This window comes from Miniopterus schreibersii (assembly GCF_964146895.1).
Source record: "Miniopterus schreibersii genome assembly, chromosome: 17".
NCBI lineage: Eukaryota > Metazoa > Chordata > Mammalia > Chiroptera > Miniopteridae > Miniopterus > Miniopterus schreibersii.
In genome coordinates this window covers 11,481,230-11,497,151 of record NC_138117.1, presented here as the reverse complement: position 1 = coordinate 11,497,151, position 15,922 = coordinate 11,481,230, and the positions used below count along the sequence as shown (strand labels likewise).

Below are 15,922 nucleotides of genomic sequence, written 5' to 3'. Positions count from 1 at the left end.
ATTTGTTTTTACCCAGCTTATTTTTTGTATGCCTTCAGCCAGAAATAGAGATTATAAAGTTTTAATGCAGAGCAGTTATATACTTAAGTAAATAAAAATGTTCACAAATACTTAAAATATTTAAATTGTTTATTTTATATCTGTCCTCTTAGAAGTATTATTATAATAAATCTCTGTTGCATCTCATTGTTTCATATTTTTCCATTTTACATTGGTTGTTTTTTAGGCAGAGACTCTTGTAATTGTTCCTTGAAAGATTTTGTGGTTCCCAAAGGCAATACTCTTGAGTAATTACTTTACTTTTTATAGTTTTTTTACCATCACTGCTAACAAAAACTTTTTTAAAAATTACTATTATACGCTTTGTATTCCAGTAATTAAACTAATAAAATCAATACAAATTCATCTTTAATTTCAACCATTGTGAAAGATAATGGAATGTTTATTTCAGAGGACATTATAGCTCCTTTGGGTAATTTAAAACAAAAATTCAGTCATTAACTTTTTGTGAGAGGATTTCTAATTACACTATTTTATAAATACTCTTAACTATTTTTTTTATAGCTGTACAGTGTGGTAACCCAGGAACAACAGCCAATGGAAAAGTCTTTCGGATTGATGGCACAACATTTTCTAGTTCGATAGTTTACTCCTGCATGGAGGGCTACATCTTGTCTGGACCTTCGGTTCGACAGTGCACGGCCAATGGCACCTGGTCTGGGACTTTGCCTAACTGTACAAGTACGTTTCTTCTCAAGGGTTTTAAACACCACTAGTTATGTGAAAATATTTGAGTATATTCCCGCATATGTGTACGTTGTAGTTAATCAAACCATGCAAGGTTTTGAATATTTGTATGGTGTTTTAGATGAAAAGATGATAGTGTTATGTGGTTAGAGTTTATACTAGTGACTTTAAGAATCAGTTGGCAGGGGAAAGAGGGATCACAGAAAACCTATGCGGTTAAATGAAATTTAACAGTATTTTAAGAATAGAGATGAATTATCAGCTGTAATCAAGTTTAATACAAAGAAGGCAATTTTATTTTGCCAATCTAACACATATCAATAACTGACTTGGTTTTTTAAAAAGCATACTGATTATTAAGGAGTTCTTGCACTATCATAGGAAGTCCCGGTAGCTGATTTGCTTTCTTAATATGTTAAAAAAAAAAAAATAGATGGTATTTTAGAAAGCCTGTATTATAATAAAATTATTCACTTAAGGAAATTTTTTCAACTTATTTTAAATTTCTACATATAAATTAATTCTTATATATTGAATAAAATAAATTTATTTAACCTATAATACTATAACCATTGGAAAACTATGGTTGCTAATACTTATTTAAAAGAACTTCAGTGACATCATGTAAATCATGGAATTTTTAAAAAGAAGGGCTCTTGAGGGTATGTTTAGAGATCCTAGGAGTCATGAGAAGTTGTTAAGCCTCCACAGGGAAAGAGCCCGGGGAGACAAAGGGGGTGCCTTCTGTATTGCAATTTGGACAGGTTACGTATGCTTTTCTGTGGGGTCCTCCATAAAAGTAGGCCAATTTGACTCTGGCTGGTGTGGCTCAGTTGGTTGGCGCATTGTCCCGTACACAGGAAGGTTGTGGGTTTGATTCCCAGTCAGGGCACACGCCTGGGCTGCAGGTTCGATCCCCAGTAGGGGGCGTGTGGGAGGCAGCTGATCAATGTGCCTCTCCCTCTCCCTTCCTCTCTCTCTCTAAAGTCAATAAAAACATATATATATAAAAGCATGTGTCATGAGATCAAAGTCATGCATCCAAACATCACACACACTTTGACAGAGGAATTAAATATGTTAAGAAATATTCACAGAACTAAACCAACCTGAAAGGAAGGAAGGATCTTTGCCGTAATACCAGGAAACTCATAACAGTGCTCTAATTAGAAAATTTATTTAAGTTCTTTTCTGTGATGTTCATACTGAAAGAAAAGATTTAAAAACGAAGCACAGATAAATACTTATTCCACAATACAGAGTTTTCTTGTGATTGTTTTTTGTTTTCTGGTTTTGTTTTGCCTTGTTTGGCAGCACAGAAAGCCCTCAGGGAATAAATAGCCCTCAGGGTATAAATACTTTGTGCCTCTGACGGGCAGAGCCACCTCCAGTGCCTGGAGCCCTCAGTGCTCATAGTGTTTTGGGAAAAAGACACAGTCTGCGTCGGGACAGGGCTTGTCAAGTGGAGTAACGACTGACTTCCAGGTCTAAAAAGAAATATGTTCATTTATTTATTGGACTTTTTTTTAATCTACCAGCACTTCTTCCAAGATGATCAATGTCCTGCGCCCGGCAGGTCTTGCCGTTGGGGTCCGGGACAGCATACTCTATCAGATCCAGTGACAAATGAACCTAAGGTGTTTGTTACAAATGACCAGGACAGGAATGGTCCTCGCTGGATCTTTGTTACCAACACAAGAATTCTCAAAGTTTTTTGTTTGTTGGTTGTTTTTTGTTTTGGTAGAAGATAGGCCAGGGAGATGGGGATAGTCTCACACAAGAGAAAGCTGAGGGATATCTCAGCATGAACCTGGGTGAAGTGAGGCTAAAAAGTCATCCAAATCCCCTTAAGGAGAGAGGGCTATCGCTAAATGCAGTGGTTCTGAAACAGGGCTATTTTGCTTCCCGGGGGACATTTGATAATGCCCGGGGATATTTTGGGCTGTCGCAGTGCAGGTGAGTGGAGTGTGCTATCCGCATCCAGCAGGCAGAGGTAAATGCTAAACACCTTCAGTGCATGAAGCAGCCTCGCACAACCGAGAATTAATTGATCACAGATGTCCATAGTGCCAAAGTTAAGGTAAAGAAAATCTACCTGAGATCTAAAAAGAAAACCAACTGTTGAATTGAGAGCTCGGAACACCTTTCTGGAACTTCACTCTGCTATAGTAGAATTTTATTCTGGGCTTTCAACCTGGCAAAGCAACCGCGTAACAGAGCAAGTATATATATTGCTACATTGTGTCTAATAGGAAAACAGTGGGATCATTCAAACATCAGGCCGCAGGGCTTTGGCTTCATGAATTATATTGCATGTACAGACATGTAAGAGGATATTATGTCATTAAAATGTTACAGCGATCTATGTGTACACGCAAAAATATCAATTAGATATTGAGTAAAAATGAATTCTGTTATGAAAGTGTGGGTAGTATGACCCTATTTCTTTAAAAATGAATATTTATAATGCTCATTTAAGAACTTAAAGTTTTGAAGTGGCATAGATTAAAATTACTAAATTATGTTTTATTTTTAGCAAAGAAGTTATCTGCTTCAGTTTATCATAAATGATGCCAAATGGGCATCAATTACATGCTAGAAGCTAATGAGAATACCTCCCATAAAAACAAATGTTTTATTTATTTATTTATTCCTTTTTGTTAATTCTCACCCAAGGATATTTTTCCAAAGCTCTAACCGCTGGGCCCACAGTCCAGGACAAAAAACAATTGAAACCTTTATATAATACATGGGTGTTTGTGCATAGGAGCTACTTAATTATTCCTTATATACTCATTCACTGATTTATTCTTTAAACAGTATTTACTTTCTCTCTTATGATGATGTATTAAATGAGGCTGTGAGAATATAGCAGTGTAGAAAAGAGACAAAATATCTGTCTTGGGGGAGTTTATTGCTGTGTGTGTGTGTTTGTGCGCACGCTCACACACTTATGTGTGCACGTAAGTGCTGTGTCCTTGGGGATTTGGGTGACTTTAGAAAAGATTTTCTTGCATTAAACCCCAGCACTCCGTTGTCATGCTCTGGTGTCCCTGAATTTTAAGGTAAAGCTCTAAGGAGCTACTATTCTAAGGTTTTGCTCGAAAAGACCAAAAGCCTCTTTTTGTTGTTGAAAACAAGCCGGTGGTGAATGAATTGACTTGTGGAGCAGGTGCTGTTTACAAAGCTCGTTGCTATTGGAAACGGCCCCTCTGGGCCTGCGCTTCATGAGAAAGTCCCCAGACAAACCCGAGAAGCTGTTGCTGCCCACGCCCCATTCACAATAGGCCCTCTGTCCCCCTTTCGGGGGCCGCGCCTCAGCTCATGGCCTTTGTGCCCCATTAGCCGCCTCCCTTGCCAGGGTTCCAATTCAGCCCTAAAGCGCTGCCCAAAAAATAGCAGTTTGTGGGTGTTCTCTTTAATTTCCATCGTCTTAATTGGAACCTAGGTTAAAAATATAAAATAACATAAGGTAAAATAAAAATGAAATAAATTGAAGGCTATACCCACTTTCATCATAAGTTTTGAAACTGCAAAAAAAATATATATGACATATTTTTGGGAAATAAGCAGGGTTGGTTTTCCTATCCAACTCAGTTATATAATTTCAAAAATCTTTTCCTCATCAATAATAAAAGAACAAAAATCATTCTGTCTGCAAAATTCTTATTAGGAGTCTGATAGGAACACTGAGAGTGTGATTTCAGCAAACCGACTCCGGGGCTCCGAGAGTTAGCAGGTGGAGCGACATGAATATTGTTCTTCAATTTAATTGCCATTATTCATGGTCCTAAAAACTTCTTACACTCAACAGATTAGAATAATATGAAAGAAATGTTGAGATTCATCATTTTTAATGGTAAATTAATAAATACAATGTGACTGAAGTGCTATTAAGGTCTTCTATGATTTAATCTATTTTTGGTCTTTAACTCTAGACTGCCAAATTTCTGTTCGAGTTACTTAAAAATAAAAGTGAGGGAATACAACCCAGATTCACCTGGTATAATTATATACCCTTTTATGAAGGAAACAATTCAAAAGGCAAAAAGGCTACTAAGTGGCCTTTTTATCTCCAGAAAAGGAAAAGTATAACCCACGTTTTTCTTTTTCTCTTAGCAGCAAGAACACTTTTAGCCGATTTATTGCCCAAATCATTGTTTTAATCATGTGCTCAAAACAGCAAGTGCTTTGGTGGCTTATATATAATTTCTGATGTGCCTTATTCTTAAATGTCATATTAGCATTATTTTTTTTTCATGATGCTTTTTGGGTGGCATCATAAGTGATAATATATGTAATCAGAGCCAGCTTAATGGACAAGTGCAGTCCATAGAACCTCATGCTCAAGGGTCCTGTGCTTAGGGTTTAATGCTCTGTGATTGCAGTCTCAAAATCCTCAATGTTATCATCTCTGGATGTGTGTTTTGTAACTGAAGTCCCCTGGGACACTGGAGCATGTGATGGGGTTTGGAGCCTCTGCTCATGCACACTCAGCCTCCCTGCCTCCCTGCCTTCCTAGGATGGGGTGTAGGCCTTTTGCCCCCCACCACCTGGTACCCCCGTCCCTGCATGGCCTTCCCATTCCCACCACTGCTTTGGGGGCCTCCGATGCTTTCCCCTCAGCTGTTCCATCCTGTCGTCAGCAGAGGGAGGCTCCCATTGCAGCTTCCTTCTGCACCCTGTTTGGGGGGCCTGGGTGCAAACATGGGGCAAGTCAGAGTTTGGTGTATTCCTGGAGTCTTGGTGGAGAGTCAGTAGCATGTATCTCTGCCCTTCATTCACTCCCGATGCAGGAAGCAAGCAGGTTCCAGAACAGAGGTTGCCCCTTTTTCCAGGTTGTTCTTTCACTTGGGATGGCAGTGAGTTGGTGGAAATGAGAAAATGATCTCTCTGTCTCTAGCTGTAGCATTTCTATTTTCTACTGAGCCTCACAATTTGTGTATCCCACCCTCTATGTGGTAAATTCACACTAGATAATTTATACACGCTTTTATTTATTCAGTAAAAATTATTCTTTTTGTGCTTCGTATTGTTTTAATTAAAAACTATTACAATATTGAGTTGAGACACTGTGCAGAAAATACTCTCTCAGTCCAGCAAGCCTAATAAATTAGACTTCAATGGCCATATATAAGAATACCAATTGTAAATATTATACTAGAAATCTTGATTCTGTAGGATGGCTTCCTCATGATCACTTAATGCATGGGAAATGAGGTTGTCCCGTCAGAGTTTCCTACAGTACAGTAGTGTATTAACCCAGCCTTTTCAAAGTCTAAACGACAATTCCTGAACCATATGTATAGAATCTGTAATAAGCGCACCTGATCATAATCAAGAATTGCTAGTATGTGGTTTAAATATACTTATGTTTTATTATTCAAAGTGAACACAATAACTAATCTCCCTACGTATATATTAAGTATGCCACATGCTTACTGTTCTCCTCTGTTAAATATGTGCCACATTAACCATCTGCTTTTCTAATCCGACGTGGACAGTAATCAGCTGTGGAGACCCAGGCATACCTGCCAATGGACTGAGATACGGAGATGATTATGTGGTTGGACAAAATGTTTCCTACATGTGCCAGCCAGGCTATACAATGGAACTGAACGGCTCCAGAATCAGGACTTGTACGACTAATGGCACGTGGAGTGGAGTAATGCCAACCTGTAGAGGTAGAAGGATTTCTTAATTATGGATAAGTGATCACCACCACATAGTTTCTTTTTTAATGTGCAAATCTAAAGTAAACTTACATAGTGTTTTATGTATCGTTTCACATTTTTTTAAACTGAAAAATGACTGCTTCGGTTTTTATTTTTAGACCGTATAGATGATAATAATCTATAGGATTTTAAAATACTCCTACAAAAATGTTTTACTTTATTGTGAGTAGTGACATTGAACTTTAATGCAACTAAAACAACAAAAATAGCATATACACTGATATGTAAGCACCACCCTCGTTTATATTAACTGATGAATATTTAAAAGAGAATATAACCTATAACCTTAACGATTTAGAACAGTCATTTTCAACCTTTTTCATCTCCTGGCACACATAAACTGATTACTAAAATTCTGGGCATACCAAAAAATATATTTTTTGTCAATCTGCCAAAAATAGATATAATTTTGATTGATTTGCAAAAACATAATAATAGTAATTGCTCCAAAGTGACTTTCTAGGATATCAGGTGCCTATACTTGTATATAAGGATTTCTGGTCCCAATAATTAACCAACCCAACATGACCAATAAAATGACACTCTGTTATATGACCTATATATTTATGCTTCAAGACAGGGCATTCACACCAGATGGCTATTGTTCTATTGGTTGTTGTCATTTTTTTTATTTGACAATCTAACGGAAAAGATGTCAGTGCCCCTGACTAAATGGGCAGGTATTGCATGTTTTAAAAATTCTTGCGGCGTGCTGGTTTAAAATCACTGTTGGAACTTTAATTTGATGATCCATTTGGGTCAAGTAGTTCATAGGTAAGGAGAAAAACTTTCAGTAGTTTGAGAACAGTCAACCTACAATAAAACTGTAACTTCTCTTGAAGGAGAAACTGTTTATTTAAAGAATGCAATCTAGAGTTAATCTTTTAGTCAATATAGGCATAGATTTGCTACCTTATGCTATTTATTTTTTCATCGGAAATATTTTCACATTTTTCTGCCAGTTTTTCTGATGACTTGTGGAATAGTGTAGATGCATCGTCAGGTAATTTATATTGTATAATAATACCACTGATTTTTTTAATAATTGAGATTTCTCATTGAGGAGTTTTGCTAAACTTCTATAAATTGACAGTTTAGTATCTCCCTGACATCTAACCAAAAAAAATGTAACAAAAAAGAATAATTTCAATGTGTATTTTTCTTATTGATTTTACCGTTTCTTAATCATATCACTGTACAAAGTTCATGAAAATATGTGAACAGACATTTTATATTTTAGAAGTTATTTCTCACACAATTAATTGATCCTGATAATGGCAATATTATACATCTCAAAAAATTATTCAGATATGTTGCTAGCCATCAGAATATAATCATTCCTCATTTTTAGATTTTGTGGTTGATATCCTTCGCCGCCTCAGCCAACCTATCTCTGCCTGAGGACAGCTTAAAACAGTCGTAAGAATAAATGTTTAAAAATCTGATAATAGATTTACAAATTCTACAGTAAATTTTCACCTTTGAATCTAAGTGTTTAATAGAACCAATTTGGATATTTTAATGAGATACATGATTTGTGTTTTCAAAAATGTCACAGAATTGCTACTAAATTCCTTGCCACAGTGCTGATACACTACATATACAGCCCAACAACCAAGCTCTTCAGTCTGTCTAACGGTCATTGGAAAATGATATAAAACCAATAACTGATCAGTCCCAAGACTGGATAGAAGATCACCCTCTAATCGCCTCCCCTTAGATGTCAGGCAGCTTGTTATTTTATAAGAGAACCTCTGACAAGCAGCAGCCTTTGTGTTGCCAAGAAATAGCCCTGTCCTCGGGATGCTTCAGGTGCCCGCCAGCGGAACAGACGTGGCCACGGCGTCGGCCTTCGAAAGGCTGAGCTGGCCCTGGGCCCCTCCTGAGCACCTTTCTTCTTTCTCTCCGCGCCCGCGTCCTCGGCAGCTGTGGCTAATGGCCTGTCCTGTGATTGCAGCTGTCACCTGCGCGACTCCGCCTCAGATCTCTAACGGGAGGCTGGAAGGGACGACCTTCGACTGGGGCTTCAGCATCAGCTACGTGTGCTCCCCGGGCTACGAGCTGTCCTTCCCCGCAGCCCTGACCTGCGTGGGGAACGGCACGTGGAGCGGGGAGGTGCCGCAGTGCTTGCGTGAGTGTCGAGTGACAGCTAAAGTCACCCTTGCCTCCTTTCGCGCCCCTGGAGCTGCTTGGCGGGGTTACGGCTTCTGAGATGAGTGCTCAACAGAAACACAGAAGAGAAGCTCTTCAGAAATAAGGAAAACAAACTATTGCTAAAGCTAAAGTGCCCACTGATAATGATTACCGAGGAAATAGCTGTTGAATTCAAAACGTGCCAGGATAAAAGTAGCAAGACTAGGACCCCGGCCTCGGAGCCCAGGCTTTAATGCTATATTGCTAGAAGCGCCTGCATGCCAAGTAGCACTGAGGTTAACCATATATTTGAAATGCTGAAGATTGGCTTGATTCTGGTTAATATTTTTTTAAAAAACGGCAATTACTAGGCGGAAAATATCTGAATCAGACTAATATTTAAAACATTATACTGAGTTAAACATTCAGTATTCATGTAGACAAAAACTAAAAAAAGTATTCATTGGAATAGATTAACATGGGTAGCATGTCACTTTAGTGCAATATTCCAGGTAGTTGTCACCATTTTTCTAAAGTGTTTACTCTGATGAATCCTAAATCTTTGTTATCATTGTCTTTTTTTTTTTTTTTTTTTTACTTCCAGCAAAGTTTTGTGGTGACCCTGGGACACCTGCCCAGGGAAAGCGAGAAGGCAAAAGCTTTATCTACCAGTCAGAGGTTTCATTCAGCTGCAGCTCCCCTTTCATATTAGTGGGCTCAAGCACCAGAATTTGTCAGGCGGATGGCACTTGGAGTGGCTCGTCACCTCACTGCATAGGTAACATGAGTGGAAGCTTGATCGCACTCAGTAATTCGGGATATGATAGGTTGTGGGGACATTTAATGGGTTCCTTTATCCTATAAACTATAGTTGGCTAAATATGAGAAACAAACGTAAACTATAGAAGCAATTAGAAGACACTGAAAATGAATATTGATTAAAACATGTGATATTGCTTTTAGCATGGAAAACTTCCAGAAGAAACACTTGACATAATTTTTTTTGTTTGTCAATAAAATGAAAAAGAAAAAACTTTAATAGTATTATTAAGGACTAGCATTGATACAGATCTTTAGCATTAATAAAACATATTCAAATGAAATTAAACTTGCGCCAAAAATATACAAAAGATACATTGATTTTAAAATGGCTCTAACTCGCCTGGCCGGGCGTGGCTCAGCGGTTGAGCATCAACCTAGGATCCAGGCGATCGGGGTTCAATTCCCGGTCAGGGCACATGCCCGGGTTCGGGCTCGATCCCCAGCAGGGGGTGTGCAGGAGGCAGCCTATCAATGACTCATTATTGATATTTCTCTCTCTCCCTCTCCCTTCCTCTCTCTGAAATCAATAAAGCTATATTTAAATAAATAAATAAAATGGCTCTACATTTATTTAAAAAAACAAATTTATTTTTTAATTACTTTTAACATACAATATTATATTAGTTTCAGGTGTACAACGAGTGATTAAATATTTATATTCCTCATGAAGCGATCATCCCGATAAGCCTAGTACCCATCTGGCACCATATATAGTTCTTACAATATTACTGACTCTATTCCCTCTGCTTGCTTTACATCCCTGTGACTATTTTTATAACTGTCAGTTTGTCAGAGTACATTTCCATAATTCTAAAACTAAATGCCACACTTGGTAAACTAACCAGATAATCTGTCTTGCCAGCTAGTCAACTCAGAGACGACCAGCCCTAACATTCTTATGTCTGAATCTCCTACAGATATCAGTGAAAAATCCAAATAACTAAGTCCTGTGTCTGGAAAACACTCTTATTTCTTGAGGGTACTATTACTGTACCTGAGATGATGATTTAGCAAAGTCCTTGGGCAAATATTTTATGCACGTGTGTTCCTCTTTCATATCCTTCATTTTTCTTTAAATTTTGATCCACAGAGTTAGTTGCCTGTCAAGTGCTTTGATATTACAAGGTTCCAGAGTTTAAGAATTGCATAATTTATATAAAATGCAGTTTACCTGAATTTCTTGCTGTAGGAGTAGTAGCCTTCTGTCCACAGTGAGATGTTATTAGATTTACACTCTAGTATTACCCAGGGCCATTTCATTAAAGCTGATATCACTTAAAATTGTTTTGTACGAGAGAAATACCCTGTGCAAAAACTGTTTCAGATAAGAAATAAAATGTCCAGTAAAACTGAAAAAAATATATAATAGTAAAGTTTGAAGAAATATTATGTTTTTAATCTTCATTTTAGAACCTACCCGTACTTCATGTGAAAACCCAGGGGTGCCACGGCATGGATCCCAGAACAATTCATTTGGATTTCAAGTGAGTGCTTTCAATAAATGTTTCCGTTTAGTATAAAACTATATCTTACGGCTTCTTCGGTTTGTGTGCATAGAGTCCTGTTGGCACAAACAAGAGAAAAGTTATCCTTATATCTGGATTTAGAAACATATTTTAAAAAGGTAACAGGCAACAGAAAGAGTGGAAGTAAAAGGAAATTAGGAAAAGGGAAATGCGCTTCAAGAGCAATAGCCTAACTGACCGTAAGGATAAAAGCGAAGAAAAATTGGAGATAGCAATGAGCACAGGAAAATACATAAGCAGCCCGCAGTACATAGGGAGGGGAAGTGAGCGAAAGTGAGGGAGGTGTGGGGACTGTGAGAAAGTACAGATGAAACAGGTTAAAAGAGAGACAACTGAGACAGTTAGCTGTTACCTAAAATGGGGTTTCTCAATAAGGCAACAAGACTAAAATATTTTTGTTGTATGATGCATATACAATACTAACATTTTTACACATTGTCATTGATGTGGGAAAGATCTGAAAAATCACTTAACCATGACCTATTGTTGCACAACACATAGTTGGGTTGTTATATTGCCGATCCCGGGCACGCCTAGTCATGTGTGGCTGACTTCCTTGTTTTCTCTTTTTCCAATTTAGATTTTATGTAGAGATGCAGCAAGTTTTTCATTACAGGACCTAAGGGGAGCCAGAGTGCATACTGATTCCGAAAGGAAATTGTCAATTTACACATTACCCAACTGCCTTGTTTTGCAGGGTTTTCTAAACTGTGCTATTTTATGTGAAATTCAGTGTGAACCTGAAGAACATCTATTTCTAAAGAAAGTATTCATCAAAGGTGCCATATTTTTGTTGCTAAAAATAGTTTCCATTTATCTACAGTTCAGGCTCAGTCTGAACATTCATTTGATAGCATTTCCAATTCTTCCAGTTTGCCTCAGTCCTACAAAAGTGTAAAACAGTGTCTCACTCTCTATGGTAGTGATGTTTTTAGAAAACTTTAGATTCTTAGGTACATAAAAGGTTTTATCAGTTGATCTAAATCCTGAAAAATGGGCAACTAGCTAAACAGCATTAGCCTTCATCACATGGACAAAGAAACTGAAACAGGATGTGACTTGGCCTTGATCGCGGGACAAGTCATTGACAACATCCCACCAAGACAGAATTGTGATGTTAGTGTCTGTGCACTAAATTGGGTGACTTTTCTGAAAAATATGAGTCCTTTCTAGTAAATACCCTTTGAGGTAGTGGAAATAGAAATGAGTAAAACTGAGTTTGAAAATATTCATACAATGAAATGAATAGAATTATTAGCTCATTTTAAGAATTCTACTATAATCATTAAACATGTTATGACAAAATTAACCTAACCCCAAATTCATATTATTTGGCTAATAAAAATAGATTATTATATTCTATCTAGGTGAAGATGAATAGACTAGATTTCAAATATGGTAAGGTGTATATATAATTATATTAATCTCTATTATAATTGCAAATGATATATTGAGTATATTAAATTAAAGACATTAACTTTTGTACATGCATGTGGCAGGTATGTGTATGTGTGTGTGTGTTTGTGTGTGTGTGTATATATATATATACATACTATGTTTACTCTATATGTACTAATTATATTTACTAAATCTGTATAGAACCAACAGACTTTTAAAAATTCTAGCTCTAACTAGTATCAATTTATTGGTAGGTTCCAAATGAATACTGTCTTATGGAACTGGAAAGGGCACCTTTATCCATTAAGAAAAGTCCTTGCAAGTAACAGACTGTTTTAAGCTAGACTAAGCTAAAGGCACTACAAGCCATGCTGCAGGTGTGTCTGAGGACACAGAGAGTGTCCTCAAGCCCCGAATTTAGGAACTGGACCACAGTCCTCAGCCTTTTTCGCTATTCTGTGTTCACTTCATTGTCTCCTTCTACAGATTGGTCGTATGGCCGGGGGTGCATCATTTCTACTTACATCTCAGCCACATACAGAAAGTGATTAATTGCCTCCATCTCAGTTCCCAATTTCCAGAGAAAGAATGAGTCTGGTCCAGCTTTCGCATCTACCCCTGGTTTTATCAGGTGGCCAGTAGTGAGTTGAGTAAAATAGCTGTAGGAACCCCACTTCTGGGAGGGACAAGAGAAAGGAGAAAGTTATGAACTGCAGAGGCACTGCAGTCATTTTCTTAATTTTCTCTTTAATGTGTTCATTTGTTCTCTCTTTTTCTTTATAGATTTATAATAGTAGATTTTGGGGGGCATAGGTATAATTATTAACATATAAGAATATATCACCCCTTGATAGAAAAGATGAAAACCCTAGTATTGAAAAATAATACTCAACATAATTTATCTTTTTATCTAAAATATTGAAAATTGGAACAATTTTTTGCTGGAAATAGACTGCCAGTAATGGGAGTAGCTGTCAAAATGATTGATACAACATCTAGATTAATTATGGGATAAATGCCAAACACATATTTCATTAACTGCTGTATCACTCTTTAAATTGAGCTCCGAGCTTTGGGAGAACCATTACTTAGATTTAGGACTCGTTACATAAAGCTATTAATAGACATGAAATGTTTTAAATCTGACTCTTAGATTTTTAACCCCAAGGTAGTTAACACTTAGTTAACCCTACCAAAATAACCACGGTGATTATCTGTGATTTCTAGTTGATAATCAAAATTAGTACCTGAGTTCCTTCAATAAAAGAAACATGTTACTTAGTGTTTATTATCTTTAAAAGATAAATACAACATGAATTTTAAAGCAAAATAACCCATAAGTTTTATTTTTTTAATTAAAATCTTCTGATTATTTTTAATACAAACTCATGAGATACCTTAATATTAAACTTTTTTTTAATCCATTTTCATTTATCTGTCTTTAACCCTCGATCCCTCTGTCTGTCCATATTCAATCATGTATTTATATACAGCTTATTGACCTTTGTGGTACCTATATATCTTCTTCATATCATGGCACAAAATTTGGCACCTGCGTATACTTTGGCTACTCAAATATTTGATGATGATATGTACACAAAGAGATCTAAGGTGGTTTTTTCCCAGCCTTGCCCCCCCCCATTTTATTTTAAAGCAGAGTTCAATTTCTTTTCCCTCCAACGTCTGCCATGGATAATTTATTTTGAAAACATTTTCTCATCCACAGTTCTTTCTGTCTTTTACCATATTTGAAGTTGCCTTGGGACTTTTGTTCTCTCTGTAATTTGCTACAGGTAGGAAGTGTTGTACAGTTTCATTGCAAAAAAGGACACCTTCTCCAGGGGTCTACCACACGTACTTGTCTTCCTGACCTCACATGGAGTGGAGTTCAGCCCGAGTGCATACGTAAGTATTGTGGCTAAGAAATTATACTTCTCACGGAAGAATGTATATGCATTTTTCTCCTTGTTGTGAAAATAAATCCATATCCATATCATAGGTGTATCACATTGGTGTTTTAGACTATTATAAAACATAATTCTTGTATATAATTTATTACTATATCAAATCCTATTCCTTTGGGTAGCATTCCTTCTAAAGAAGTTAGAAAGCATGAGGCACAATTTTGTTCCCTTTGAAAAGCTCTTGTAATTGTGTTCAGTTTAGTCACCGGGTAATTTTAGATGATGATGATTTTTTAGATTTATAGATCTACACTATAAACTTGAAATACTCAGATACAGGAGGCTCCAACATAGTGACTCTTAATCTTATCACTCATGAAACCACCTGAGCATCTGAGAGGTGCTAGAAATATAACCATGGAAGGAAACATGCATGAACACCTTGACCGAATCTTTGAATACTACTTACGGATTTTCTGGAGGCGGTAAATGTGCACTGATCCCAAACTGAGAACGCTTGCTGCGTGAGAACCAAGTCCAAGGTCACTACATAGTCTTTTCTGACTTGCAGTTAGAAATAAATTTTAGCTGGTGAGATCCTTATCTCTTCTTTCCCTCCCGTCTCCTCTTTTTATCTTCTCCATCTTTTTAAATTCTGATCCTCTCAGAGGAAAAACGAAGAATAAACAGGAGGAGAATGGCATATAGCTTTTAGGGTTTGCAGGGAGTTTACTCTGGCCTGTTCAGAGCCACCCGAATAACCGCGGGAGCTGCTGCGGGCCCGCAGGTTCCTGAAAAGCAGCGGAACACTCCCGAGTCACGTCCCCTGCCCGCTCGGTTTATATTTAAATACGGCAAAATCCCTTCAAAGAGAATCCCTCAGTGTGCACTTTGGAACAGCTGTGCAGAATGTGACGAGGTATTTCATAGTAAACCGAGCTCCTCTGATGACCTACATTTGGGGTAGGATGATTTAAATGAAGTTAAACAGCTTCTGTTACTGCAAAGCATCTCAGAATTTTAATATGTGCATAATGTGGGGGTTACAAATCTAGCAGAGACAGATTTCGGTTTATCCTTAGTAATATTCCCCCTATGAGGATTAAATTTCACTAACTGGATTAAATTAAATGTAAACCGTATAGTACAATGTTTATCTCATAGTGTTAAAAAATGTTATTTATAGCTTTGTAAATCTCCATTGGGAAACACATGGAAATTTCTTTTCCAAACAAATTTGTCCGTAGAACTTTTTTTTTCAGAGACCACCTTGAAGGATTTTTTTTACCCATGAACAAATAATCAGAAATGTTGTCTTATTTAGGGGGGAAATTTTCTTGCAGCTTCTGTTTCTGATTGAGAAAGGAATCGTCTTTAAAAGACACAAAACAGGTGAACTGGGGGTCAAGGCCAAGAAGTGCCCTAAGTATAGGTAGAGAGGAGCCAATGTAGAGAATTAGGAGCGAGAGGAAATGAAGAAAATGAGACCAAAAAAATTAAATGAATGAAAAAGCACTGCTAGCAGATAAACCGAAAGTACAGCCAGAAAATTTAGATGTAAAAAATTCTAAATTGCACTTTCTACATTAGGAATTATTAATATTAGAATGACAAAATGAGCTGTGGTTGGATTTAGCTTTAGAAAAAATGTTTTATA

At 37.1% G+C, this 15,922-nt stretch overlaps 1 protein-coding gene across 1 annotated transcript in view; it reads left to right on the top strand.

The window, feature by feature from the left end:
* The window catches only part of CSMD3 (CUB and Sushi multiple domains 3), a gene marked incomplete at its 5' end in the record, with an annotated part of 553,604 nt that overhangs the window by 521,591 nt on the left and 16,091 nt on the right, over positions 1–15,922 (top strand). Inside the window, 6 exons of the mRNA XM_081116493.1 lie at positions 565–741; positions 6,252–6,431; positions 8,440–8,613; positions 9,220–9,393; positions 10,848–10,921; positions 14,155–14,266. Coding sequence (XP_080972619.1) covers positions 565–741; positions 6,252–6,431; positions 8,440–8,613; positions 9,220–9,393; positions 10,848–10,921; positions 14,155–14,266 — 891 coding nt within the window. The remainder of the gene's footprint in view (positions 1–564; positions 742–6,251; positions 6,432–8,439; positions 8,614–9,219; positions 9,394–10,847; positions 10,922–14,154; positions 14,267–15,922) is intronic.